The following is a 27,935-nucleotide window of genomic DNA, read 5'->3' as shown; positions in this document are numbered from 1 at the left end:
ACAACACAAGCCCGTTTTTTTTCTGAAAAGTAATTCTTTTAATATTTTACAATCCTTTATTCATGGTTATTTCATTATTTACTTTTTCAGCGCCACTTTGCAAGTGTCATTATTCCATGCTGTCTGACGACAACAACAAACAAAAGAGAAAAAAACAAAAAAAAAACAAAGGAGAGGTTTGAAGAGTGAGAGTCTATACAACACTTTGTCAAGGGGCAGAGAGAGATTCACATTTCAGCTCTCGGATTGACCTCTCATCCCTCCCACTTGTCAAAAAAAAAAGAAAAAAAACAGTAAACAAAAGGTTAAAAGCAGGACTGTCAGTCAAGTGAATGGGTGTAGAGTTTGTCTGTCTGTCTGTTGTTTGGCTATAAAAACACACCACACTCCTGTTGGAGAAGATCTTTAAAAAGAACAGGGGTCCTTGTTCTCCAGTGGGTTTTAAAATGCTTTCCCCATCTCTGAAAAGAAGAAAAAAAAAAAGTACAAACTACCACAGTTAATTCAAAAAATACAAAATATAAAGATGGTCTCTCTTCCAGGTGCTGCTCCAAACATTGGAGGATAATATTTCGTTTTTTAAAAAAGCCTTTTGTGAAATGAAAAGTGTAGAGAGGGGAAAACGCTTGTGAAGATTCCCAAATGATGGATAAAAATTAAAATTTTGGTGCTAATCTGTCGGGGAAGATTATTTAGTTGTTGTTGTGCTGTGGCAACAGGAGCTGCTGGCGGATACATTTCCTCATAAAATGATCTATCAAATACTTCCTGAGAAACAAAGGAAATATCTACCTGGTGTGAAGAGGAGAGGGGAGGGAGGAGGGGGGAGCTGGTCGGCTGAGAGAGAGAGAGAAAGAGAGAGGGAGAGTGGACGAAGGTGAGAAAACTGAATCAAAATCCAAGCGTAAAAAAATAAGATAACAAAATAAGCTGCAGTTTGTTGGCAGCAGGATGCAGGGTGTGGAGAGAGCTGAAACCAGGAGTTGTTGGTAGTAAGAACTGGGCAGTGTTAGTGTGTGTGAGTGTGTGTGTGTGTGTGTGTTTACTGTGGGCCCAGTCGGCTCGGTCGAACCCTGTAAAGTGTAAACATGGAGCGGAGAGCTGGAGGACAGAGGAGGAGATGTGGGCAGCAGTGCTGGTGTTGCTCTGTTTGTGCTCTTCAGCACAGAGAAGAGGAAGAGGAGGAGGAGGAGGAGGAGGAGGAAGAGGAGGAGAGGGAGGGAGATGGGAGACTAACAAACTGTCCATCCAGCTGCTGGTAGCATCCAACACCCACGACGCTCATACCGATCACTGCTGTAGATTTACGTTAAAGGATCAGTCCACCCAAATTACAAAAAACACTGGCAGCTGCTGGGCCTGAATGAACAATGGAGGCAAACAGAATTTAGTTTGTGCTCCTTAAAAAACAACTTCTACAGCAACATCTCTGTTTACCCACAGTTACAACTGTAACTCTCTTCACTCTACATTTTTACAGCGGGGAGTAGATCCAGTGGAAGCTGTTAACCAGGGAGGACACTGTTTGTGTTGACAGATGTTACTGTTTAAGTTTTCAATGCTGTGAGCACCACAAATGAAATTACATTCACCCCCATTGTACTGGAACAGAGGCAGAAATACCTTGAGACGTGGCAACTATCTGTACGACCTGATACTACTAGAGGAAATGTAGTTTTTAGTATTTGAGTGAACTGACTCTTGTGTAAATTTTAAGACACACATCTGACTGTTGAGCCACAGGTGCTTGTGAGATATATTCTGGTTTCTAAGTACGTTTCCGAGGCAAACTGTGACATAACACTGCCCACCAGGTAAAAGACAGTTACTACCAACACCTCACTGGCTGTGTTGTCACCCTCCTCCACTGTGGCTAGATGGGAGTAGGCAGGGCAGGATATTTTTAGACCTCAGCGGCTGGCGGATTCACAAAACAATCCGGCCACTTTTACCACTTCACGAGAAAACAACACAACAACAGGGCCTCTGAAAAATAGTGAAGTGTGACAGAGGCCTGCGCTGCCTCCCACGAGCAACATTTACCCACATTTGGCTGGTGGCTGTGTTTGTTTTCCACCCTGGGGAACAGACGGTCGGGTTCGGTCTGCGGCAGTCAGGTTAGGTGAAGGCAGAGTCACTGCACACCAGAGGCAGGTTTACTGGTTCAAAGGTCAGTTTCTAAGGCTCATCAGTGTCAAAGCGATGAAGCTCAACAAGCCCTTGTTGTAGCAGCAGCAGAGCAGGAGGACGAGGTTATTTAGCTACTGTTTCCTGACAAAATGATGACCTCATCTCACACCAAACCACATTCAGTTTTTGGAGGATTATAGGTAAAACTTTTCATGAACCTTTTTCCACCACTAGAACTTATTGACCCATAACTTAAGGCTCTGCTTTTGTTCATCTTGTTCGGCTTTTGGTCAGAAATGTGAAAATATTGTATAAACTGAACACTGAAGGCATCGTAAAAGTAGATGTTATGGTAGAACAGTTGTGTTGGTTTGTATTTCTAGGTGTACCTAATAAAGGTGTATCTGTCCGTGTTAACTGCCAAGCACTGTGAGCTAAGTGTTGGGGAGTATTTTCACATTTTTTGATGATAGTGAGCAGAAAGGGAGACTGACCTCTCTACTGGTCCCAATGTACTACTGCAGGTGGGGCTCTTCTATTAAACATATATTAATACAGACTTTTAAACGATCAATATGAGAAAAAATGATGACGTTATTAGGTGCACCTAGTTAAAACGAATAGATCTAATTCAGTAGATCTTCCTTTGTGAAGGTTCTAATGTTGACTTCTTGTTGAAACTGTTTCAGAGAGGAGCTGATTCAACTTCATCGTTTCAGAGGATGTAATCTGTGGTGGTGTTGAACTGTAGCTTTTTCCATTATCCCAAAGTGATCACGAAGTTAAATCAACATGTCTCTAAAACAAAATCTGAGCATGATATTCTTGGTAAATGTAGGATTTATTGCAGGTTGTGTTAGACAAAGATTACATTAGGAAGGCGTGTCTAATGAACTGGCCACCATATATATATTCAAATCATTGGAAAACAATGCAGAAGCTGCACCTTATGTGTTCAGGTTACGGGTCATTAAGATCTTGAGGCGGCGGATTTTCACTTCTTCCTTCATTTTACAAAACTTGAGTCAGATTTTTCACCTGATTCCTGTCCTGCTGCGTCACTCTGTGCTCAAAGCCCTGACGGATGTTGCTGCACAGATTTATGATTGTGGTCTGAACCTTCTACATTAGCCTCTTTAGGTTTAGTCAGTTTAGAAAGGGGGCAGAGCCTGTACTGTATGATTAACCAATTATCTTTGGTTCATAAGGGGCTAATATAAGCAACAGCTTTTAAAGCCAACATAACACAGAGTGGGAAAAGCACGATAGTCTGGATATTAGGTGTGATTTTTCTTTTTGTGTCTTATCTGCCAAAACAAACCAAAGTCTCGTTGTTGTTTGAAAGAAAGTTCCAGTTCAGGAAAAGATGGAAATAAAAGGCCTGATGATAGAGGTGGTAGAGAGGAGGAGGAAGGAGGAGGACAGGGTGGGAGGAGTTAATCACTGAGGATGATGAGGCGGGGTTGGAGGGTCAGAGGGAGAGAGGGGTTCAACCCACTCACCACCCCCCTCTGGCCCGAACGTCTCCTTTCCCCCCAACGAGCTGAGGTCAAATCCAGGAATGTCAGCAGGTGGACCACCCAAGTTCTTCGTTCATTCGTTTGTTTCTTTTCTGTCCACCGTCCCTCACTCACTTTCTCAGCCGTCTGTCCGTCCGTCTACGTCTCTCTCTGCAGGTCACTGGAGGTCTCGGTCTTCTAGGTACCGGTACTCAAACGTGAAACCCTCCTTCTTCCTCTGGCCCCATTTCTCATAGTCAAAGTAAATGTACGTTCCCTAAAACAAAGCATATAACACATAAAACAAAATACTAACCACGAAGGAAGAGCAAAGAAACGCCAACCAGCTGCTTGAGAATCAAACCAGCTCTAGAGAAAGGCTTTACTGTTGGTATAAATACATCTTTCTGGAGCATACTGAGTCAGGCCCAGCTCAGATGTTGGTGTCTTGGCTGACGAATTTCCAGCGCTGAGCCTGCGTATGAACGTCAGGGATGACGGACAGGCTGCATATTGTGATATGTAATTGAAGAGCAGCGATGTGGCGTCTCGGCTCATGACGCCCCGACGACGACGTTTTATATTTTCCTGCCTAGTGTGACATCTCCTATGACGTGTTCCTTCACACTAACCAACAGGATGAGAGCGCTCTCCGGTGTAAACATGGGATACACACAGTGTGTGTTTGTTTGTTTATGAGAAAACTCCATCAGGCACCTTTAAGCAGACTTGATGACTATTGTGCTGCAGATTAATAATCATCTGTTTACAAGTTTAAGGTCCTTTACTATTAAATCATATTTATATACATTTTTAGATATTTAGATGTATTTTTCTACAGTTTCAGGTGCTCACCAGTTTCCTTTCATAACTGTAGCATATAAAAATTAATTAGCAGACTCTTTAAACTTCTTTGACCTGCATGATCCACCACTGTGAACATCAAGTCTGCACTACCTGTTGTCGAGCTGACACTGCAGTTGCTCAGTAAAGCAGTTAACGAGAAACGTTCTCCACAGGAGGTAAAAGACGTGAAGCTGACCTGCTCAAACTCATCAGTGATGGTCTTGGGTTCCTCATGCCTCTGAAACCACATCATGTACTTTGTGTGGAACCTCCACGACTGCTTCTTCAGGGCTTTGGCTGCCAGATACTGGGCCTTAGTGCCCTGCAGGAGGAGGAGGACAGGAGCAGACGAAGGGAGGAAAGAGAAGGAAAATAGGATAGACAGCAGTGGAGAGCAGGAGAGGAGAAGACTTTAATTAGCTCAAACACTTCGTGGTGATGTAGAAGATACAGTTTTGGTTGTGAGGCAGATTTATAAGAAAGAAATCTTCATTTTTCTATGGTCATCGTTTTAGGCAGTATTCCCACAGCCTACCTCCAGGTAGTAAAAGATGAAGAAGAGGGTTTCTGTGGAAAGCCTCTGGTAAAACTCTACAGTGTCGGAGTGGGGCGGTGGCACCTGATGGTGGAAAGGCAGGGTGGGGCACGGGTTCCTCATCAGGTACTGCCTGTAATATGGAGACACACAGAAGGAAACTGTTGAAGATGTGGGCACAACTGGAGGGGGGAGAAATGATCAATTCTAAGAGAAGAGGAAAAACAAGAGGAGAAGCTTCAATCAAATTGGCCACGTCAAAGTGGGGCAGTTGTGAGTAGAAGCAACATTGGCAACGCTTTGTATGTTTATTGTTTTAATGTGTCAATCATTTTAGAAATATTTCTTAGCTTTTGTTTTATATACCTTTAAATCCCACAAAAAAACGTTAACCTGTCAGTGACCTAAAGTACTTAGATTTTTGGTTAAAACTATTGGGAACGATCGACTCGCCCTGTGGTCGTCCCTGATGGATCCACACAAAGTAGGAAAATTCTCCAGCGGGTCACACACTCTGCCCAGATGCACTTTTCCATCCAAACCATGTATTTTTAGATCAGTGACAAACCCAGATTGTCCTTGTCTGTTTCCACTAGACTGAGCGCAATGCCAGTGTGTAACCAAGTGGTAATCATGTCAGACAAAGAGGACAGAACAGAAAGTTTGGAGCGATTAACACTTCATAATTTAATATGTGTAATGTGATTAATTAAAATAAAACAAGGGGGGGATTACGTTGAGTGATAGTCAGAGTGCTGAAAGTCAATTATAGATACAAAGAAACAAGCAGAAAAAAATCCCGTCATGTTTTTTTTTTCCTCAGTCCAAAGTAAACATCTGCATCTTGTTTTAAGCGCAGAAAAATAAAAAATCTATGCATGCATTTCTGTGTGTGTGTGTGTGTGTGTGTGTCGCTCTCCTCTGGCTGTAAAACACAACAGGTACTGTGGGACAAGAGGGTTTGAGTGTTTGGATTTAAATGTCAATTGTACCTGTGTGGGCTGACAGCATTGTAGATACAGTACCAGTATAATCTGTTCTCTAATTGCGGCTTTTCTCTCTGTGTGTGTGTGTGTGTGAGAGAGGCTGTGGTATGTGACTGCATATTGAGGTGTCTGAAAATACTAAATATATTTCAAATACAGTGACACCATTTTCATTATGTCTCCTGCTAAAATGCCACATTATTCCTCATATTAAATAACTGTGCTGCAGTTACTACTGTGGCTTTTGATTTAAAGGATTCCTGCGGCGTTTTTTAACTTGGGCCTTATTTTCTCATGTTTTTGGATGTAAATGTGTAAGTGGTTGATAAGGACAGGATCAGATGTTTATTTCAAGCGTCTGACAACATTACGGATACGATTCCTACAGAGACAGACCTTTTTTTAAAGAGTAAGATCCTTTTTGTTTTGACAGAAACACGACTATATATCACTACCACACTCCATTGACAATAACAGTAATTTTAACAAGTAGAACACAGGAGTTGCTGGAATACCGCTGCCTCCATCTGTTAGTTAGTTTGTGTCATTAAGCGACTCACAGTGGCGGAAAAAGTATTCTGATCCTTACAACGCAATATCACAAACAAACCAACCAATCGAGACAACAGTATTCCAGCAACTCCCATGTTCTGGGAGGTAAAACCAGTGTTTTTGTCAAGGGATTCTGGTAGTGATCTATAGCACGTGGTGGCTGGATGCACCAATTCCAAAGATGTTTGTGCCTATCAATCATTTCTATCCAAAATCAAGGGAAGATAAGGGTAAAAAATACTGGAGGTATCCTTTAAGGTGGACTGAGAAAAGGATATGCCTGTTCACTCTGATCAATAACCAAGGCTCTTCTTACATATTTTCACAGATTAACACATGTCAGTGTAAGTTCATATGATGGAAACCTTGTACATCGTGACACCAGCATGACACAGACATGAAGATGTTTCATCCTGTGGTTGCAAAATAAAATCTCACTGCACCTGATCCTCTCGGAGTCGGACGGGTGGGGCATGTGCGTCCACGCCGCCTCCTCCATGGCCTGTTGGTAGAGCTGGTCTTTGGACAGGGGAACTGGCCCCAGTGGGCAGACCCCCAGCGATGGGGGGATGCTGACCTCCGACAGCGAGGGCTGAGGTGCTGACGGGGGACCCGAGGGGGCCGTAGTGCTGCTGGGGAAGATGTCTGAGGAGAGACATGAGACAGAGAATTAAAGTCAAGAGTGTGGAGGAAAAGGTAAGGAAGGGTGAGGGTGGAGGAAACTGAGGATGGAGGGGAGTGAGAGGGGATGTGCAGAAGGGGGAGGGATTCAGGATTTGAAGTCCGAGAGACAAAGAGAGAGAAGTTGAGTCAGGGATGATAATATCATCAGCAGTTTTTGTTCAGAGGAGGCTGAGAGTGGGAGGTGAGATGACATTTTGTTCCATTAAACTACAGCTTTCCTATTTCTGCTCTGTGGCAACCCTCTATCTCCTTTTATTAAGCTATGTAAGTGTGTGTGTGTGTGTGTGAGTTAGTGTGTGTGTGTATTACCTGGGGTGAGGTGCAGGGAAGGCACGTCTCCCTCCATCCCTGAGCTGAGTGCTGCTCGCTCGGCCATGGATTTCAGGCTGCTCAGAGGCTCCTGGGGCTGACGAGGACACACAAGGAGACTCATGGGAAAACAGATTCTCTTGGACGTGTGCGCGGTTATTGTACCTGCCTCGGACAGAAGGAACTCGAGTTCCTGCACCAGTGATAATGTTGTCATGGAAATCACTTCGGCTTCACTTTTTTGGGCCGTTTGTTTTGTTTCGCTCCTGAGCCCTCCCCCCGAAAAGACGGTTGTGATGTAACATCAGGCAGCTGAGGAGCGATTTCAAAACCGAATGACGTGGACAAAGAACAGAAAAAGCACATTGCATGGTCGAGAGTGTGTGGATCAGTAAAGGGATTTTCAGACAATACTGGGTTAAATTTAAATATCTGAATTTAAATCTGACTAGTAGCTAGCTTCCTGCTAGATTGTACAATAACTAATTCATATAAAACATTACAGTTGTTCTGTTCAGTCCTGAGCTAGCTGAGGAAATGATTATAACTTCCTCATTTTCAGAGAGAAAAATCACAAGCTGAACTAAGAAAAACATCTCCTCATCATGCTGCACTGCTCGTGGTATATCTAGACAATTTATCGTGTTTGCTAGGTTGCTGTATGTTAGGAAGAGGTGTTAAGTAGTTACACTGTACCTACAGCTGCTCCATGTGAAGGCTAACTGACGTGCAATGTCTCAAGAAATGCAACTATAGTACGGAGCTACGGTGACTATGGAGATACCACGAGGACCACAAGAACTGTGATGGTTAGCATCAGTTTTCTCCTGCGGCGCTGAGAGAGTTCGATCACAGTGAACACAACATGAAGCAAGTTGAAAAAAGGCTCAGTTATTTTCAGTAACTCTGATCTAACAAAGACAAATCAACTGCAAACCTTCTGCTCAGTTAATGAAACAACATAAATACAAACATATTCAGCAATCAAACAAGGTGAACCTCCCCATCGTTGATGAACACTGCGAACACAATAACTACGGGGAAATAATTAAAGCACGATGCAGACTGATGATGACTGATGCTGATATTTAGAGTTGCAGTGGTGAGATCAACGGGAAAACTCCAACTCTGAGTTAAAAATCAAAACCTGCGCTGTAGATGTCTACAGCAGGACTCATGTTAACTGCTTATATCAAACATAAATCGCTTTAATTGCCCAACACCGTCCAACATGTTTGGACCTCTGTACTTTTCTTAAACTAGAAAAGTGGAGGTGGTGATTAGACATGATTAGAAAGCGATCATGGCTATTGTATGGAGAATTACCTGCTAATTTGATCAATTATAAATCAATATATAAACACAATACAGCGTGCAAAGACTGAGGGATGAGACACTGTAAATACCTTCAGTCAGCTGTGATTCACATATGGCTTCTGTAAACAGTCTTAGTTTGTTACTCACACATCAAATTATTCTTAAGTGTAAAATAATGTGACAGGAATTGCCAGTTATATCCTGCATGACAACTGCATCACTATGCAATTAAAGGACATGTGACTTTAGATGTTTGCTCAGAGAGTTAGATTCACACATGATGTTGAGCTGCGTGATCAATTAAGTATTGATTTACCTCCACTATTCTCTTCAGTTTTGTTAAAACTTGTTAACAATGTCTGAAATATTTTGCTTGATTTACAAACATTTGTAATGAGACCATAATCATCCCCCTTGGATATTACTGTTAGCAGACTTAATTAAACACAGTAGAAGCAAAAGCATTTTTACTGTGTTTGCAGGCAAATTAATAGTCTGTGGAGATTTGGGAGATTAAGTTGTTTTCTTTATTAACAGGCGCCACATCCTGCTTCCAAAAAACCCAAATCCAAAAAAAGATTAAAAACCTGCTCACCAGGATGAAACTGCTGTAAAGCTGAAGTGAGACAGAGGTGATGTCCACACATTTTAAAATAGTGTTTTAAAAGAAAATGATATCCGTCAAGATGAGTGTCTTAGCTCTGTATGTGGGTGGGTGTCTGCAGCGTTTCCTAAAGCCTCCATTTTAGCGGCTCAAAAAGTCCTGATTAGTGTGGACACAAGGTGTAAATGTATCAGTGTGGATGTGGCCAGTGTGTGTGTTTGAGTGTGTGTCTTTCTATTCTCACCTTGATGCTATCGGAGGACTGTGAGTAGGACAGTGGCCCGTTCAGCAGGCTGCCGCCGCTCACCGTTTTGGCCTCGCTGTAAGAGGCTGGCGACGGAGAGCTGGACGACAAACTCAGAGAGCCCAGTAAACTGGGACCAGTGTCCTTACTGGGAAAGGGGAGAGAGGAGAACACGAGAGAGAGAAACGGTCAGTGGGTCAGAGAGGGAGCCAGAACCTAAAAATGCTGGTGCAACAACATCCAGACAGAAATAAGCGATGAACCTGCTCCATCATACTCACGGCTGATTGGCTGTCGAGGTCAAAGACAAGGGTTGGCTGCTTTGTGATTGGCTGGCACTGTTGAGGGCGGACTCTGTTGTGCTGTCTGCTACCACAGCACTGTAACCTGTGACAGGACGGAGACAAACAGAAGAAGCAAAGCCAAGTCAGTCTTCAACTCTTTGTAACTCAACTGTGAACATAGCATGTGATAATTATAAGAACTAACAAGGGGAATTTTGGAGGCTTCAGAAATCCACATTTATGAAAGGACACACACCTACATGATGAAAAATAAGAACTGCCAGTTAAAACGAAGCAGTTTTGTAATATAGAGGAGGGCTCTGGTCGAATTTGAGGGTGTAGTTACAATTTAAATGTAACGTAGAGATGGATCTGACCACTTCTGACTGTGTTTTTTCAATAGTTAAAGATTTTATCCTGTATTAAAAGCTGTGTGACAGGAATTTTAAAATTGTTCTCAGAAGACAGTTTTGATCACTTCTGCAGACAGATACTCACTAGTGCTACCATTCTGCTTCTGTCGGCTCGGCGGTCTGACAGAGAGCGACGAGTTTCCTCCCACCACTCCGCTCCCCCCTGATCCCGAGCTGCCTCCATTGCTCCCGATGATTCCTACTCCGCTACCTGGAGCTAAGCCTCCTACCGGGCTCGGTGACACCAGAGAAGACCCCTGCAATCCCGACTGACTGGAACCCAAACCAAGAATCCCAGATCCAACGCTGCTCACCCCCGTGCCCAGCAAACCTCCCGATGACGATGTCGGCCCGCCGACTGTGATGCTTCCACTGCCAATGGAGCCCACCGCGCTGTTGGTCGACGTGGTGCTGACACCTCCCAGAGAACCCGGTAAGCCAGAGCCAACTGTGCCCGAGGCGGCTGCCTGAGCGTAGGGTGTCGGGGTGGAGCTGGACAGAAGGCTTGCCATGGTGCTCAGGGACGCCGGCATCCCTGACAAACCGAGGCCCCCGGACATCGGGCTGGTGGTGATGGAGCCGGACATGCCGCCTTTCCCCAGAGAGAGGCCCAGACCGAGGCCGAAGCTGTTGGAGGTCGGTGTGGGCCCCAATGGAGCCTGGGGCTGGGAGTTTGAAGTGAGGAGCCCCTGTGTGCTGGCATTGGGAGGAGAGGAGGCCGAGGAGGCAGGGTGGCTGTTGGTGGAGGTGCTGGGGTTGGTGATAGGAGCTGAGGAGGAGGAGCTCGCTGAGTTTTTGGCCTGTGGTTGCTGTGTTGACGGGTGCGGCTGCTGCTGGGTGGCGTTGCTGTAGCTGCCAGCGGAAGTGTTGGAGAGGAGACCCCCCGAGATGCTGTGATGACTGTTGCCCCCAGAGCCGCTGCTTCCTCCCCCAGCGATGGTCGCCATAGAGACCAGTGAGGATGAGGTCAGTCCTGAGACGGAGGAAGAAGACGAGGAGGAGGAGGAGGAGGACGAGGACGAGGAAGAGGATAACGAGGATGAGGGGTTTCCGTTCTTCACAGGTGACTGGAAAAGAAATAAAAGAGATGAACAGGTTTTTAATGGACATGCTGGTCATGTTGTTCGGTTGTTAAGGTACGTTCAACTGTCAGGAACGTGTAGGACTGTGTTGTCACGCTGTGCTGACGTTAGCGAGCAAAAAGAAAGAAGAACGAGTTCTTAGTGATAAATTCAAAACATGACCACTAAGGGAGAAAAAAGGACGCCACCTCTCAGTGTCTTTACGCTCACCTGGCTAACTTCACTGTCTGTTGAACGTCCTCTCTTCTTGTCATCCTCAGAGTTCTCCTGAAAAACACAAACGAATATTTGATATGTAGGAGATTTAATGACATAGTGTACTGTAGAGTACTTTATATTTGCATGTTTTCTATCTCACTGGTTCTTGTTATCACATGTTACTTCTATTAGAAAGCTAAACCGTAACATATTTGGGAAGTGAAACTAAACTTCTGCTAGAGGTAGAAAGCTGTGACCGTGCTGTGAAGCGTCAACGACTTCCTGAAACCTTTCTTGGATAATTAAAAGTTAAACTGCACCGACTGAACTTCATCTAGCCCTGTACATCCCATCCTTTACATTCCCTTTCATGCCAAAATATTACTTCCTGTCAGCAGCATTTAACAGCACCACGCCTTCTATTCAGACACATCAGACGTATAATAACTACTCACACTACATACTGTATGTGGGTGGATAGGAGGAACAGATGATACTGTATAATGGTAACAGAGCAGAACAATGAGAGCAGATGGCAGGGCACTACAATAGCAGATACAAAGGCAATTATCTAACATTTATACTTTCAATATTGGTCTGACCTGACTCCAAGCGAATGCAACAAAAGGCTTAATTTTTAGGAATCACCAACATTACATCATTATAACTATGAGAAAGTCAAAGGTGAATGAAGAGATAATAACCTGGTAGATTGTTTGTTTTTGGTGGAAAAGCAGTTTGAAGTTTCCTTATTTTTTACATTTTATTTCAAGGCTCAGACTTCAAATTGGTGAACAACCAGCAGCGTATGAATTTTGCAACTCCAAATTTGAGCTTGAGGCTTTTACACTAAGTGAGTCTTTGCAAAACAAATGCTGAATAAATTTCATGACCACAGACATGCTCCTGACACATTCTGAATGTCAAAAGTGCAAGAATGCCAATTTCCTGGCCGACAGCAAGACAAAACTCTGAGGAAGAAAATGAGCTGCTTATACTTTTAGCTGAGGTTTTCATACCGTAGTGCAAGTGGCAGGTGAGGGGGGGATGGGTGAAGATGAGGTGGTGGAGGTGGGTGTGCTGCTGGAGTGCTGGAAGATCTCATCCTCCAAGTGCGAGTGTCCCGGTGGAGAGGTGGCGACCAGAGACTGAGCTGGGGGGAGCAGAGACACAGAGGGAGAAGAGTTCAGTAACAGTCTGGAACTGAGCGGAAAAAAAAACAGTGCTAAAATTTTTACGAGCTTCACAGTCCTTTGTCTAAATAAAGTTTAGGAGACACTAAAACTCAGAGCCGTGGCTGTGGGCCCAGTTTAATCAAGTTAAAATAAGCAACACATCTTGTATGTTTCTTGCGCTGTTGTGTTGTGCTTTGCTTCTTCTCTACTTACGAATGTCCTCCAGATCCAGGTCGTCGTACAGAAACTCATTCTCCTCAAAGTCTGGATCCTGCGACGAGTCTAGATAGTACTCCACATCATCCTTCACAAAGAAAAGATCATTAATTTCGGAAAGAGACATTATAAATCATCTGTTCAGGAACTGTGCAAATTTTCCACAGAAAAAGAATAACTGCAACGTTACCATTCAGTTTGTTTGATAGGAAAAATAAAAATACAAATATAAAAAAATTGTAGTTGCAACAAGACAGATAACTGTAAAGCACAATAAACGGACCCAGAATTCTGACTTGACTGTGTTCAGTTCAGAAAAGTGGTAAAAGAGAAAAAGTAAATGACAGAAACTCGAAACACTTCAGACCCTGAGTCTTTTTTTCTACAGACGTGAACAAACCTTGATCTTCCTGATGGCTTCCACCTGCACAGAGTCATTGTCCAGCATCCTCAGTATCGTCTCCAGCATCCGGATGTGGTATCGATGCTTTTCAATGAACTTCTTCAACTCCTCAATCCGGTCCTGCTTCTGTACGATGAGAACAAGGCGAGGCAGGGAGGAAACAGGGGAAGAGATGAAGGGAAGGAGTCCAAATATCAGAGTTTAAAACTGTTGTTGCTCTTGTTTTGAGACACCTCACTATGTGAAGCTACAAAAACATTTATATTGTAATCTTTCATTAAAAGATTCTTTCATTCCAATGCAAAACATGAACTTGATGCATTATTCATTAAAAGCACAGAACAATATGGCGTTTAGAAAGAAAAACAAGCGCTAACAGTTCACAAAATGAAAGCATGTTAAAAATTTAAAAAGTCAAATAAAAAGCACACAGAAGTTAGAGAACATATAGGCTGAGAAGGAGGCACTGTTACATGAGCACTTTATGGCTTAATGCATCATATACTGTAGCACAGGCAGAGCACCGCTTCTGATTTCAATATTTAATTCCTTCACAGTTAATTCATACATATTCAGAAGCACTTAAGCACTTCAAATGTCATTTATTTTATATTTCTATGTTCTTTTTCTTTTCTTTTTGCTCATTTCTACTGTATATTTCATTATATTCAAAGGTGTACCAGGTGTGATCTGGACCAACCTAAACATTTCTGGATGTTTCCTTTGGATAAAAGCTTATGAACAGGAGCAGAGCTCACTTGATGCTCTGGGGACGACCGGCTGAACTGATGTGACTATTATTAAAACACAGCGGCTGTTAAAACACAGAGGCAGAAATCACTTAAGACGTATGTTGTTCGGCTGCTGCATTAGCGGAGGCAGCGGAGTGGAACATATTAATGTGCTTCATCTCGATATACATTAATGCTGATGCAGCACATGTCAGGATCATGAGGAGGTCAAACAAGCTCCACACACTAAACTTTTAATGTGAGTCCAAAATTAAGCGCTGAGGAGTGAGGAAAGTATGGAACTAAATAAAATGTCTAAAGCAGAATAAAATGGATATGACGACTTTTTAAATATGTTAATTTATCACTGGTTTAACTTCAGATCACAGTTACAGGCTTTTTTTTGACTGAGCCAGTGAGCCACTCACTCACGGACTCTAACCTGTGTGCAGGGAACTAATGGTGTTTGAAGGCAGATGTAAACACACTGAGCAAATAAATAAGAAAAACACCATGTCAGCTAAAACACCTCTACAGGGCAGCAGGAGTCCAGTACCTCCTTTGAGACGCAGGAAAACCCTCCACTGGTCCCCTCATTTATTAAAAATGCACAAAGGGAACAGACTCAGTTTTTACTTATTTAAGATTTCCTTTTAGTAAAGTAAATAACTGTCCAGTGCAGCAGCAGGTGACCCTTTGTGATGACTTTCCCACCAAAGACAAAAGATTTTGGCCCCTCGACAGTTGGTCATTTCGGAGCTTGTATTGAAACCTGAGAGCAGAAAATCTTTGAAAATCTCCAGCTGAGAAACACTGTCCTAGGCGTTTGGCCAGATAAGTTAACTGCATCAGTGATGGACCAAAATAAACCCTCTGGGTCTCATTTATAAAAAGGCTTTCAGAAAATATGAACCAAATTAAAGAGAAAATAGTCTTGATGCCAAAGGAAGTCAGCTCTATGACCTAACAAAAAAAGTCATTTTTTTGACATTTCAGGTATGAGGTGTGAACACTGTACGCAGGATCTGCTTGTTCTTATGTTCTCTGAAGCGACTGCCCTGTCATCAAGGATAAAGTCAAAGAGCTTTTTCTATAAATGAGGCCCCTAGAGAGGACTTTAAAGGGAAAGTCAGCAAGGTTATCCTCATCAGGGCAGAGACAGAAGATGAATGGAGGACACACCATCTGACCTCTCCACCACAGGAGAGATAAAAGAGGAGAGAGGAGGGCTGTGAGGCTGAGACTGACCGACCGATCTGTGTCAGCTATGAACGGAGAGAAAATAACCAGGAGGAGGAAAACTACAGAGAGGAGAGGAGAAAGTAACGAATGAATCAGAGATGAGAACAGACTGACCTCCTTGTCTCCTTTCTTTTTTCTAGTCTGGACCGACAGAGACTCCACTTCACTCTCAAACTGGTCCACCTGCATGTTTAACGTGTCTATCGTATTCTGAGGAAAGAGAAGAATTAAAAAAGTGGAGTTAGTATCAAACCAAATGTGACGAGGCTCTAAAAGATAACGGAGTGATGGTAAACACGATATGGATCGCCTACTGTGAGTACACCTTAATTGCTTGGTCTATTAAATAACATTCAAGAAGGTCTTTACATTGATTGATCAGCTGACAGAAAACAAACACAGAATATTTGAAGCAAAACGTTCCTGTTCCTCTAAAACTGTTTCTCTCTTTTTTGAGAAGTTGCAGGTATTTTTCACTGTTTTCTGGCATTTTATAGACGAGACAATTAATTGATTAATAAAGAAAATAGCCGACAGATTAATCACAGGTTAAAATAATGTCTGACATCACAACTTCTCGTAACAATTAAAATGTTTTAATGTGAGTAGCTGCTGGTTAATGAGGTTTTTCAGCCTTTAGTTTTTTTGCGAAACAAGGTTTTGTCTTGAATTTGGTTTTGGTTCCTCTTGTGTCACTTTCAGTTCCAGGTTTTAATAAAAAAGGAAATATTTCTAAACATTCCCAGAAAACTCCCCTCTGGGGGGAAATCACCTCCCACCCATAAAGTCTTCCTCTGACTGAAATCAATTTCTTGCTTTTGAGAATATGAACGACAAATTAGGGCTTTAGCTGAGACAGTTTTCCAAGTGGACTTGCAGAAATTTTGAGAGAAGAATAAATTTGTGAATGTTTTAGTGTGTAATCTAGCAACTCTCATTTTATAAGAAACACATTTTTTATTTTATAACTAAATAACCATCTAATGATTTTATCCAAAACTGATTCTTATCTGTGTTTTTATCAGACTCTAACTCATCTCTCTGTAGAGCTCTTTTGTCAACATTGGCTCTTTTTAAACAAGCGCTGAATACTCACTGAATAAATTAACTTAGTTAATTTGGAAAAATATTACTGTTCCATATCTGAAATGCTAAACAAGATGATTTCATTACGAATCTCACCGTTAGCCACGTCCCGACCTCCTCCTTCTCTCTCTGGGCCGGGTCCACCTTCTGCGCCAGACCCAATCCTTCTTTCGAATACGCTTTTGTCTTGGTTTCTCTTTCCACTATCTTGAACCGCTCCATTTGCTGCAGACACATACAGATACAAACAAAGAGACAAATGCTATCAACAAATATTATAAAAACATATTACTAAAATAACAGATATTATTAAAAAGCTGCACTTGTGCCAGCATGGATCACACAATTATGTGATTATTTTTTACATATTATTTCTAATGCTTTTATTTTTTAGGAAACTAAAATCAACCCCCAAGTCCTGTATATTGTCTGTTACTGAAGGTTGTTACAGCCTCTTCTCTCATGTATAAAAACCACAGCAGAGCATTTTACACCCAAACTGTATTCACACATGTCCAAGTCCTTAAAAACCCCAAGGATGACACAGATTGGACTGGTTCATCTTTTTCATTTAAGAATCCAGCATATTGTGATTGAGTTTTTCTCCGTCGAGACAAGAGGGTGTTTCTAACAAACCCCATCCGCTTCCTGCAGGACTCTTCTGACCGAACGTATAATTTCAGGTCAGCCGACAAAACCACAGGAAGAGAACTTGAAGAGCAGCTTTGGGTAAAAACCAACTCATCGAGATCAGAGGGAGCTCTGGTTGAGTTGCACTCGTTCCTCATTGTACAGGCAGGTGGCTTGCATTCAGTCCATCTCAATAACCCTCATCAAAGGCTCTGTGGCCTGACGGGCGGAGCAGCTATGTTAAAGAGCAGCTCTCTATGAGGAAGGCAGTCTCTCGGGTGCAGTTCTTTATTTAAAAGAGTAATCTGAGAAATTAATCTGGTAACACCTTTATTTCTGTTTCTGTGTTACTGAAGACTGAGTTACTGTTGTTGAATTTTATCCAAGATTTTCATTTATTCAAAGGTGTGTATTTGATATTCAAATGATTTTTCAAACTATTTTTGTATTTCTCACACAAAATGACTTTTTTCAAGCTACTGTATATTTGTCTTCATTAATTGTCTTGTGTTTTAAATGTCATGTGGTATTTAGGTTTGGCATTAAGTTTTTTCTGTTCTAGTCTTTGCTGCTCTGTAAAAGAACTAGAAAATGACACATATAAAACACAGTTTTCTGGTTAAAATTGTAAACTAAACCCATTCATTACTGGAAGTCAAACAGTGGTCATTTATGTGTCAGTGGCAGAGCTGTATAAGTACCCTGTATATCATTTTGTTGCCATTGCTTTCCCCAAATTATTTCAGAATAATTCTGATACGTTTCAGTCGCTGTGAAGACCTGGAGTTTGTCAAATACATTTTTCAGACTTTCCAGAGTTCAAACCAAACACACAGGTCCTGGAGGGAGTGTTATAATGAACATGATAAGTCCCACCTCTCTTCCCTTCAGTTCCTACTCACCGTTTCTATGAGTTTGCGGTTCTCTACTAGCTGCCTTTTGTCTTTGATCTCGTTGGATGCCACCCACGTCTTGATCTGGTCTCGAAGACGCTGAGGGACCAGAAGAAGAAGAAGAGGAGAGAAAGGGAGCGGGGGGAGGGAGAGAGAGATTGGGAGAGACAAAGAGAGAGAGAGAGAGATACAGATACATAAGTGAACTCTGTGATATGTGCAGAGACTCGTCTTTGACAGTCATGGATGCTGAACATACAGCAAACAGGCTTGGCTTGGTGTTTGGTCCTCATGGTAACATCAGGGTGAAGCACGCACACACACGCACACACACACACACACACACACACACACACACACACACTCCTTCTGGCTGAGCATGATGATATTTAATACTCCACAAGGAAACATGCACACACACACACACACACACACACACACACACACACACACACACTTAAAGTCTGCGGGCAGATTGAATGATTTCACATCAGCAAAAATCTCTGTCCTTCATCCACTCTCTCTCTTAATGACCACTCAAAGCGCTTCACGCTTAGAGTCACATTCACACAAACATTCATACAGCGCTTCACACACACATACACACACCAATGCTACAGGTTCAGTATCCTGCCCAAGGACTGGAGCAGCCGGGGATCGAACCACCGACCTTCTGATTAGTGGACCCGCTCTACCTCCTGAGCCACAGCCATTTAGACCAGGTATTAAAAAGTAATCTGTATCTGGGTATCTATGAAAAATGCCCACTGACTGAGATGTAAATTCACACATGGAGGGAACTGCTAATCGATTAATTGGAAAAATAATCAACAGATTAATAAATCAAATCACTCTGTATTTACCTGTAGCTTTTTAATCTCTTTCTTGAGGTCTGCTTCATATTTCTCCTTCTGGTTCGCGTTGGCTGCATTGTGAAGCTGCAGAGCAGATGAAACAGAGAGAGGATCAAACAGGTGACAAGTTCTGGTCCTGAAACAGAATTAATATGTACGGAAGGAAAAAATATAAACCGATTATGAATGTCGTGGTTATAAATACAGAACTTTGTGGGGAATCAGGAAGAAATAACAGAAGAAAACTATGTGTTTATGAAGAAATCTGTGAACTACTGAGTGAAGCTGGGAACCTCTCATGAACTGTAGCTGGTTTACTGTAACTTACACAGCATCTTATAGGGGGAGAAACGGCTGGAATAAAGTGAGGGAAATGGGAGGGAGAAGTTTTGTTCTGTTTTTGGCCTAATTCTGATTTTCATACACTCAAAAACATATATTTGCCAGGAAAAAAAGTTAAATATTATTGTTAGAAAAAAGGAGCTCAGAATTCAACATGTATAACTATTGAACTACTGAAAGACGTTTTTAGCCTTTGAATTTCTTCATAATTTCAATATTAAATTTCTATGATCTATTTTAGCTTTTGTACTATCAATTAATTTTAGGACAACTCTATTGATCTCTTTGGAGAGATTAAGTTTGTTTCAGCACAAAAGTAACATGACTAAATGGGAAAAAATAAAAACATTAAAAGAAAATGGGTCATAAAACTGACTAAAAGTAACAAACAAAACATTTCTGGAGTAATTCAAGCCTTCAGAAAGTCAAATGGGTTTCCCCGCAGTGAGACTCTAAAACTCTGATAGCATAACCACAGCAACATAATAAATACAGGATATAATGAAGGAAAAAGGGCAACTGGGATCTTTGGTAACTGAACCACTAACGACTTTCTGCCTCTTTATTAGCCAAACAGAGCAACACTCTGGGCCTCCGGGCTGCTCCGAGCTCAGGGCTGAGCACTGTTTTAATAACTGCTGTGTTCACTCAGTTTGTTATAAGTACCATGAGGACTGTACATTCTGTTCTGGTAACGGTAGCATTAATTTAACTATGCAGAGGCAGGGGCCTTCGTCCCAGTTTAAACTTTAAAATATTAACTCTAGAGCAGGAACTAGAATACACAACTGCAGCAAAGTAAACTGTACAAGGTGAAAGCAGTGATCAGAAAAAATATTCACGCAGTCTTACATATGGTCTACGTGCAAGCCAAAGAGCACAATTAACTATTTCATAGACAAAACAATTAATTGTTATCCCTTACCTTTTGCCAGATGTCTTCAAACTGTTCCACTCCCTCCGCTACTTTTTTCAGACATCGATCTATTTCACCTGGAGAAAAGGAGCAGAACAACAAAAAGCTTTAGTGAAATGACTGAATGTCACAGCACAGAGGGCGAGTTCAGATTAACTGATTATCTGGAGTAAAAACATCTTTTTCAGTCATTCCATGGTCCAGATCTGAGAGGTTTTACAATCTGAACCTGCTTCTTGAAACAGGCCATGAAGCCGCTCACATTTTAGATCACACACACAGAAAAACAACAAACACACTGGAGAACAGGGCATTTGCAAATTGTGTCTGACATCTCATGAAATATACAAATCATCAAAGGTGCACAAACACGGAAACACACACATACACACACTTAAAATCTTAAAACTGCAGCTCCATGAGGAGACAAAAGGATGAGGTAGGAGAGAGACATGTCTATGTTTAGGCTTTGTTATCACCACCATGTCCCAGATTTATGGTTTCCTGACGTCACATGACACAGATTAGTTGTTTGTGATAAAACATAAACTGGAAAAAAACTGTTTTTGTGGTAAAATCATTTCTGACCTGGTTCACACCAAGGCTAAATTTTTTCTCTTCAACAAGCCACAGAGCTGATAGTTTTAGTGAAGGGTGAAAAAGGAAAAAACACAAATGTAAAGTCATCTTTTAATTTAATGAATTAGAAAACACAGACATACTCTTTGGCATGAGTGTGTATGGCATGAGGACTGGGAACACTTCTGGAAACAAAGAGGATAGACTTAAAAAAAATGTCTGACGTGCCACTAAAAGACAAAGTGACTTTTTGAGACTCTGCAGATCAGCAGAGTTCCTGTTCAAGACACTGAAAAACCCCTGCAGTGCTTTAAACACAGTGACAACCTCCTCCAGCTTAGTGTTTCAAATATTATCTCAAAATCACTCTGATTGTTATCTGATCAACTGTGTGGTCACTAACAGAGAAACATGGAGGAGGACGAGGAAAGATGCAACAGCCGGTGCAGACGAGAAGAGCCCAAACTCCAGTTTGAGTCCGACCTTAAACTGCCTCGACGTGAAGATACTGCTGCGGGTGTGTTATTTTTAGATGAAAGTCTACCTCCTCTGTAATAATACATTACAATTTGACTGAGCCGACTTGGTGCCTGTGCTTGATCTTTTCTTCTGTGTGAGGAGATTTAAGGGGAAGGTACATGAGTGTGTTTTGTTTTTAATATGACAGCCGTTCAGCAAGGGGAAGTCACCGGAGTGCACGTGAAGAGATGAGTGATGCTGACAGAAAATTATCAAGGATGTATCCTGTCAAAAACTGTGTTTTCAGCCTCAGGCCACAAACGTCAGTTGAAAATATCATCGAAGTAAAGTAGAGTTCTGCGGCACGGGGCTGAGCCTTGAGGTTTTTCTGTCTTTACACAAAAGGTCTGGGTTCTGGGTATGAGGTGTGTTGTGGTGAGTGTTCTTTGGATGCTGGGTCAACATCAGAATACTGTGAATTCTTCCAGACATCAGTCAACGTCAACCTCACTGTTCCAGGTCATAATCTTTTAAATAAAAGTGCAGAGAACAGAGGAGAGGAGCTGCAGAGGAGTCAGATCCTGACTCTTCTCACTAACAACAAAGTGAGTCTGTCTGAGGCCTGAAATACTCTCTGCTGTCTGTGAGAGTGTTGCCAGCATCACCAACAGACTTTTGCACAGATGTCTGCCAACGCACGTGCACGCAATGTCACCCTGTGCACAGAGGAAGTGTCACATTTGCCGAACCAAAACAGGAAGACAACCACAAACACAAACCTTTAAATAGAGGTGGGAGATGTGAATGTAATTCTTAACTGTGAAATTCTTCATTTACTACTAAAATATTTATATAATGTAGTAACTTTCCTGGAAAATCTACAGTTCATTTACAGTTGATCCAATGATACAACAATGGCTACATTCATAAAGCAGCTCTGCTCGCTGGTTTGCATCATTGCCCTAAATGTCCTAATACAGCCAGAGATATTAATAGCCTCCTTGGTGGGTATTAAGAGTACAACTATCGCTTATAATTATAATTAAGCAATTTTACATTTTTGAATGTAGGCTGTGCAGTTGTTGTAGTGCTTTTAGTTGGGGGGTAAGATATAAAACGCTACGCTTTTAAAAAGATACAGCGTGACATGGCTGCAGAAAGAAACAGGTTAGTGACGCTGGAATTCAGTGCATGACAAAATCAACTGAGGACAATCTGGTTTTATGCTCCTAATCAGTTTATCCTTCATGCGTTTTCATTCATGACGAACACCAGAGGAGGCAGAAAATGGCAAAAACCTTCTGTGTAAGTTCATCGAGTTGTGGCTCAAGCTACAGGAAGCAAAACCAGATTCAATTCTGACTCCCTCTGGAGCCAAAAACCTCGAACCTGGCAGGACAGCAGCTTACACAACTCAGTAAACAAGCGACTTGTGAGCGCATGTGACTTTTGTTTACAAGCCCTGGTTCTGGACCAAAGTAAATTTTTAAACACACAGGCAGTGATAGGTGTGATCACGCCTGGGCTGCAAGTGTTTTTTAACATCTGTCTTCGCCTATTTGACACATGGGTGGAGTTTATCACAAAGGTGCCATCAGGGGACTTTCCAATCACAGCAAAATAACTTACACACACTTTGCTGTGATTGTGACACTCCCTGTAGTTTAACCTGTGGCACACCTCACCTACCTGGCTCCTGGTTAGACTACAACAAATCCTAGCTCTCATTTGCATCAGCTCAGGTGCTTGATGAAACACCAACACACACTAATCAAACATCTCACCTTGAAGTTTCCTTTTATCGGCCATGACTGATGACTAGGATGATGTCTTCATGCCTTCTTTCACTGCAGAAAAAACAGACAAAAATGTGTTACTGGTTTACTCGACTGAGGCAGTTCACGTTGATTAAAACTGCCTTAAATTTTACATTACAAGCCTAAAATATACTGTAAATATGCTAAATACTGATAAAAAGAAATCAACTGAATCAGGAAAAAGAAGAGACCAGTGGAAAGGTGGTACAGAGGAAGAAAATTGGGAAATGTGAAGGTAATTTTCCCTTTATTAGCAAGTATCTGCCCTGCTGAAGTGTCATTGAGCAACACATTGAATCCCTGCCAAATACAGAGGTGCAGCTCTGCAGTTAACCTTGACCTTTACCCTCCCGAACGTCTCTACAGAAATCTGAGACTGTAACTAAAGCAAACATCCTCCTGACGATACTCACTTCACTAATCTGTGTTAAATGTGCTGTAGTGTCTGATTTGTGTGTACCTACTTTCCCTAAACCTCCCTGCTCAGTGTCAACATCCGCTGATGATTTCTACATGTTTTCCAACAACCTTCAGAGAACAAGTTCAAACTTGATTTGATGCTGCATCCACTGCCTCTGTAAGTATAACATGCTTTAACGTGTAGGACATGCTGGGTTGTGATGATGTGCATTTAAGCTACATCAGCTGGTTTTGAGACATGGACATCAAAACCTGATGGAAATCATGACTGTTTTGGATTTAGCGATGAGCTGATTCAAAGTTGGTAAAATACCAACATTCACTAAGCTCCGTAAATCCCTTGCTGAATCTTTCATTCCCTTTCATTTATCTATTGTCCATCATGTTAAAGTTAGATGATTTTTGATAACATGTGCTCAGGCTCAGTCTAACACCAGCATTACACTGTATGTCGTGATGCCTCAGATTTTATGAGCTGTAGCAGAGCAACAACCAGTTCACCTTCAGGTAACATTAAGTGCATGCAGAAAAATCTACAACTTTTTTAGTTCATGTTTGCTAACTGATAAAGTAGAATTCATCTTATTTCCACTGTGTTGTTTTTACTTAGCATTTATGGCTTCTGCATCTGCAGCACTGCCCCTCCAACCCACTAAGGATCCAATGTTTTCCCTGACAACCAAAGGAACAATGAGTCAGGACAGGGTTAATGAATGTCTCAGAGCAGTGACAAAATATGCTGCGAAGGCCTTACATCTTTCAAGCACAATAAAACCACTGTATGTTACTGTGCGGAATAAAAACATCAAAAATGTTGAAAGGTGATGTCATGACATTGCTTGTTTTGTCTGATCAATGCTGCAAAACCGGAAACATTGCTGGTTACTGGTTGAATAAAAAGGATCTTACGCTTTAATAAAAAGGTCTGTCTCTGTAGTAACCCTGTCCCCATCAATCATTTACATTACATCCATTACATACATATTTAATTTACCATGATATAAACCACAGAAAAGTGGAAAACACTGAAAATGGAGGACTCAGAACACGGGAATGTTTGGTGCTTATTCTGGAAAAGTGACTAAGAATATTCACGAATTAAGAATTAATAATATTCACTGAAAAATTCAGCAGATAATACTTGGAGGCTGCTCTCTCTTCTCGTTATCTCTACGCGTTATTTTGTGTATGTGATTCATGGCTTTAGCATGCGCGTTAATTGCACAGCAGAGAAGAGCATGTTTCTCCCAGCTACATGCCCAAATGAGGTGTTTTAATGTTTCCTTTCAGTGAACAAACCTTTTCTAAAAAAGCTCCACTTTTCCTTCTACAGTGCATCTGATCCACTGTGCAACAGTTAAAGCTGGAATTTCACAGACATAAGTGCTGCTTGGTTTGATGTGAAAAGTGGATCCTCTTGACCCAGAAAAGGACCTAAGTTGCATTCAACAACGTCACATAGAGCATGTTTGTTGATGAGAAAAGGAGCGCACGCTGAGCAGACATATTTTTAACGTGTAGTCTGAGGTGAGGACAATATGCTGTCTCAGCTTTAAGGCAGAAACTGGCAGCAGGTCCACAGTGGTGCTGGTTATCACGTTTGCACACAGGCCATTAAACAAAGGCATTTCTGACCATGCTGGAGCTGCAGAAAGCTGGTGTTTACAACGCCATCCTGACATATACCCTGAGGAAAACTGACAGTGACGGAAGAAGAAATAAAACGCCTCATTTCAACTGATGCTGGTATTATCATTGTTATCCTGGGCCTGTGGTTCCCAATAGGTGGCCTCGGGTCCATCAGAGGTCCTTGATGAATTATTGTTATGGCTGCAGGTTTATCTTTTATCAACTTGTTGTTGGATTTAACACTTGTATAGTTACCACCAAAGATCCTCTGAGATGTATTTTATGTCAGTTAAAATGTTTATCAAAGAGCAGCTGATTTACTACTGACAAAACCTAGTTTGACCTCAGGCTAGTCATTTTTAACATATGCTACAGGGTTCTCTTAATTTTTTTGTGTTTTTAAAAGTGCAACTTACAAAGTGCTGCCTTGATTAACAACAATGAGATCAATAAAAATGTAATGTTTTGTAAAATGATGTTGTTTTAGACACAGAGTTGGCAGTAAAACACTCACTTCTTGGAGAAATACCCCTAAAATAAAAACACTAACTGCACCTCGTGGAGGTTTCACATTTGCTGCCTGTAGAAGTTGTTTTTCCTTTCGTGTAAGAATTTGTGTGTGCAGACATCAGCAAGAATACTGTGAAGAAAAAACCTGTATGACTGAATTTGACTTCATAAACACTGATATTATTTAGATATCAGGGTCAATCAGGGGAAAACTCACAACGTGATACTGTATAATTCTACTGTTACAATCTTTAATATGAAGATAGAAGATAGAAGATCTCAAACACGCACAGCTGACAGTTTATTAGGCACACCATGATAAATGCAGTCTAACACAAGAGCCTGGTGTAGTTTTTGGTGCTGTTTGTATTGTGTTACATTAAGAAGTGTTTCTATAGTTCTGTTCACCCTACATGCACGACGTGAATGTAAATTAAATATTAGAAACACTTCTCTGTATAACACTAGAGTATTATTTATTGCAGGGTTGTTGTATCAGACAAGTCCTGTGTCGAGTTCTGAGCCCCTAGTGCTCAAGTCCAAGTCTGAGTCGAGTCTCCACTGTTTACTGATGGTATGCATGTGTAGGCTGGTGAACACATGTACCTGCCCTTAGGCCAAATTATTACGGCCCATTACAACAGAAAATGTCAGAATCTGAGTCCCAATGCAGTCAATGCTCAAGTCCAGGTCCAAGTCATCAGGTCTCATGTTCCAGATCCAGAAAACCAGGATTCAAGTGTAACTCAACTCCTACAACTCTGTCAGGATGGTTTTAAGCTACAGAACGACGAATCCATCCTCCAAAAACACCTGTCAAGAAAACTACAGAACACTGCCAACATTATCCTTTAAGTTTAATCTGAGTAGGTGTCCTGCTGGCCTAACGGTGTAAGACGCTGACCATGTGATGTGTTGTGTTATCTCTCCTCTCTCCTCCTCCATGTTCCTGTCACCTCTTCGCTGTCAGATAAAGCTAAGGATGTCCAAAATATATAAGGATATAAAAAATGTGTTTATATAACCTGTTCTATGTGATACTGATATCAGTGGGCGCAATAACATTGGTATAAATGATAATGGCCTGCATCAGTTATTTGTTCCACTCCTGAATAAAACCTTGGCCTAAACTACTTTTTGACTGCACCTACACACTTTAAATATTCAAAGCTTTTGAGTTGCTCATTTGCTTTGTCAGTTTTCCTGTTATTTCACGGTTGAACTGAGAAATAAACTTGGCACTAAAGGCATCAAACTCTACCACACAGCTCAGCTGCATGTTTTAGTTTAGTATCTGCATTACAAGGTTGATTTAGACTTCGATAAACAAAACCTGGGTGTTATGCTTTAGCATTTCTTCTCCAAACAGGTGCACACATCTGGACCAAGTGAGGACACTTTTACTGCCTGTTTCTTCGTGCTCTTAAAGACAAATCTAAAAACTAGATAAAACAACCGTGCAGTGTTTACGGACCGAGGGTCAAACGTATCTTATCCCGGGATGTTTATAAACAGCGCGGGCATCATTGGTGCCAACTGCAGCCTGTAGGCACCAACCTCCGGGCAGATACAGTTCAAAAACAAACTCCGTACTCAGGTTACACACCGCGGTTCTGCAGAAGAAGTTGTGTTTTTCCGTTTTAGGGGCAAACAGGCGGAGTACAGCAGCGTGGAGAGCTGCAGCTTCCCACCGGCTGCGCTGTTTGATGTGGGAGACACAATTTGGAAAGAGGAGAGAGGCGGAGAGAGAGAAAGGGGGGACGGCACAGAAATCCATCACCTTTGGGTCTACAGCCCACTCACCTGGATTTTTCCGAGTTCCGATTTCTTTCCTCGGTCGCCCCACTCCGGTAGATCTTCTACGTTTCAGTATAAAGGCTTATTTTCTAAAAATTGTCACAATTCTTCTCGCTAAACAATCACTCCGCACATCCAAGATGGCTGCCAGGAACACCTCCTCCTCCTCCGATGCCCTGTTGGACAGGAGTCCCGCCCACCCGGCCTGTGATTGGCCCGATGCAGCCGCTCCCGCACTGCTATTCGTTAAAGCCTGATGTCCGTCAAGAGAGGCTGGTTTTACTACTTCCCGTACAACTCGCACTATGATTGGACAGATTGTAAAGGTGAAAGGGCCCCTCTCTTTTCTCTAGTGGCCACAGGGTATTCTGGGAAATGGAGTTTATCCATGGATAATCTTTGCCGCTAGATAACCCTGACTGGCACAGGAGTAAGATACTGGCATGAAAAATAAGTGTTGTAAAATGTTATCTTAAAACGAAAGGATTTTTTAAAGTTTTGTTTAGTTATTTTTGTAAAAAAAAAAAAAAATCCTTTATGAATTTTTTAACCT

The 27,935-nt window shown here is 41.9% G+C and overlaps 1 protein-coding gene across 4 annotated transcripts; it reads right to left on the bottom strand.

Moving 5' to 3' along the window:
• Positions 1-14: 14 nt before the first annotated feature.
• Positions 15-27,828, bottom strand: cnot3b (CCR4-NOT transcription complex, subunit 3b). 4 transcript variants are annotated; one of them, XR_007811414.1, is made up of 21 exons: positions 27,389-27,828; positions 22,994-23,056; positions 20,181-20,248; positions 18,923-18,997; positions 18,069-18,158; positions 16,633-16,761; positions 15,565-15,660; positions 13,475-13,603; positions 13,072-13,162; positions 12,703-12,836; positions 11,696-11,752; positions 10,489-11,470; positions 9,988-10,093; positions 9,707-9,854; positions 7,542-7,638; positions 6,992-7,193; positions 5,011-5,143; positions 4,672-4,797; positions 3,765-3,906; positions 793-837; positions 15-461 (listed from the first exon to the last, which is right to left on the bottom strand). XR_007811414.1 is itself a non-coding variant. In XM_051068886.1 (20 exons), the coding sequence occupies exons 2-19, from the start codon at positions 23,016-23,018 to the stop codon at positions 3,808-3,810; spliced, it is 2,787 nt and encodes a 928-aa protein (XP_050924843.1). In that variant the 5' UTR covers positions 23,019-23,056; positions 27,389-27,828; the 3' UTR covers positions 15-837; positions 3,765-3,807. The 4 variants fall into 4 exon arrangements, 2 of the variants coding, with proteins under 2 accessions (XP_050924843.1, XP_018537633.1); XR_007811413.1 differs by having other exon boundaries at positions 793-3,906; XM_051068886.1 differs by having other exon boundaries at positions 15-837.
• Between the last annotated feature and the right edge of the window lie 107 nt (positions 27,829-27,935).

This window comes from Lates calcarifer, linkage group LG3 (assembly GCF_001640805.2).
Source record: "Lates calcarifer isolate ASB-BC8 linkage group LG3, TLL_Latcal_v3, whole genome shotgun sequence".
NCBI classification, from domain to species: domain Eukaryota; kingdom Metazoa; phylum Chordata; class Actinopteri; family Centropomidae; genus Lates; species Lates calcarifer.
This window is presented reverse-complemented; position numbering and strand designations above follow the sequence as displayed.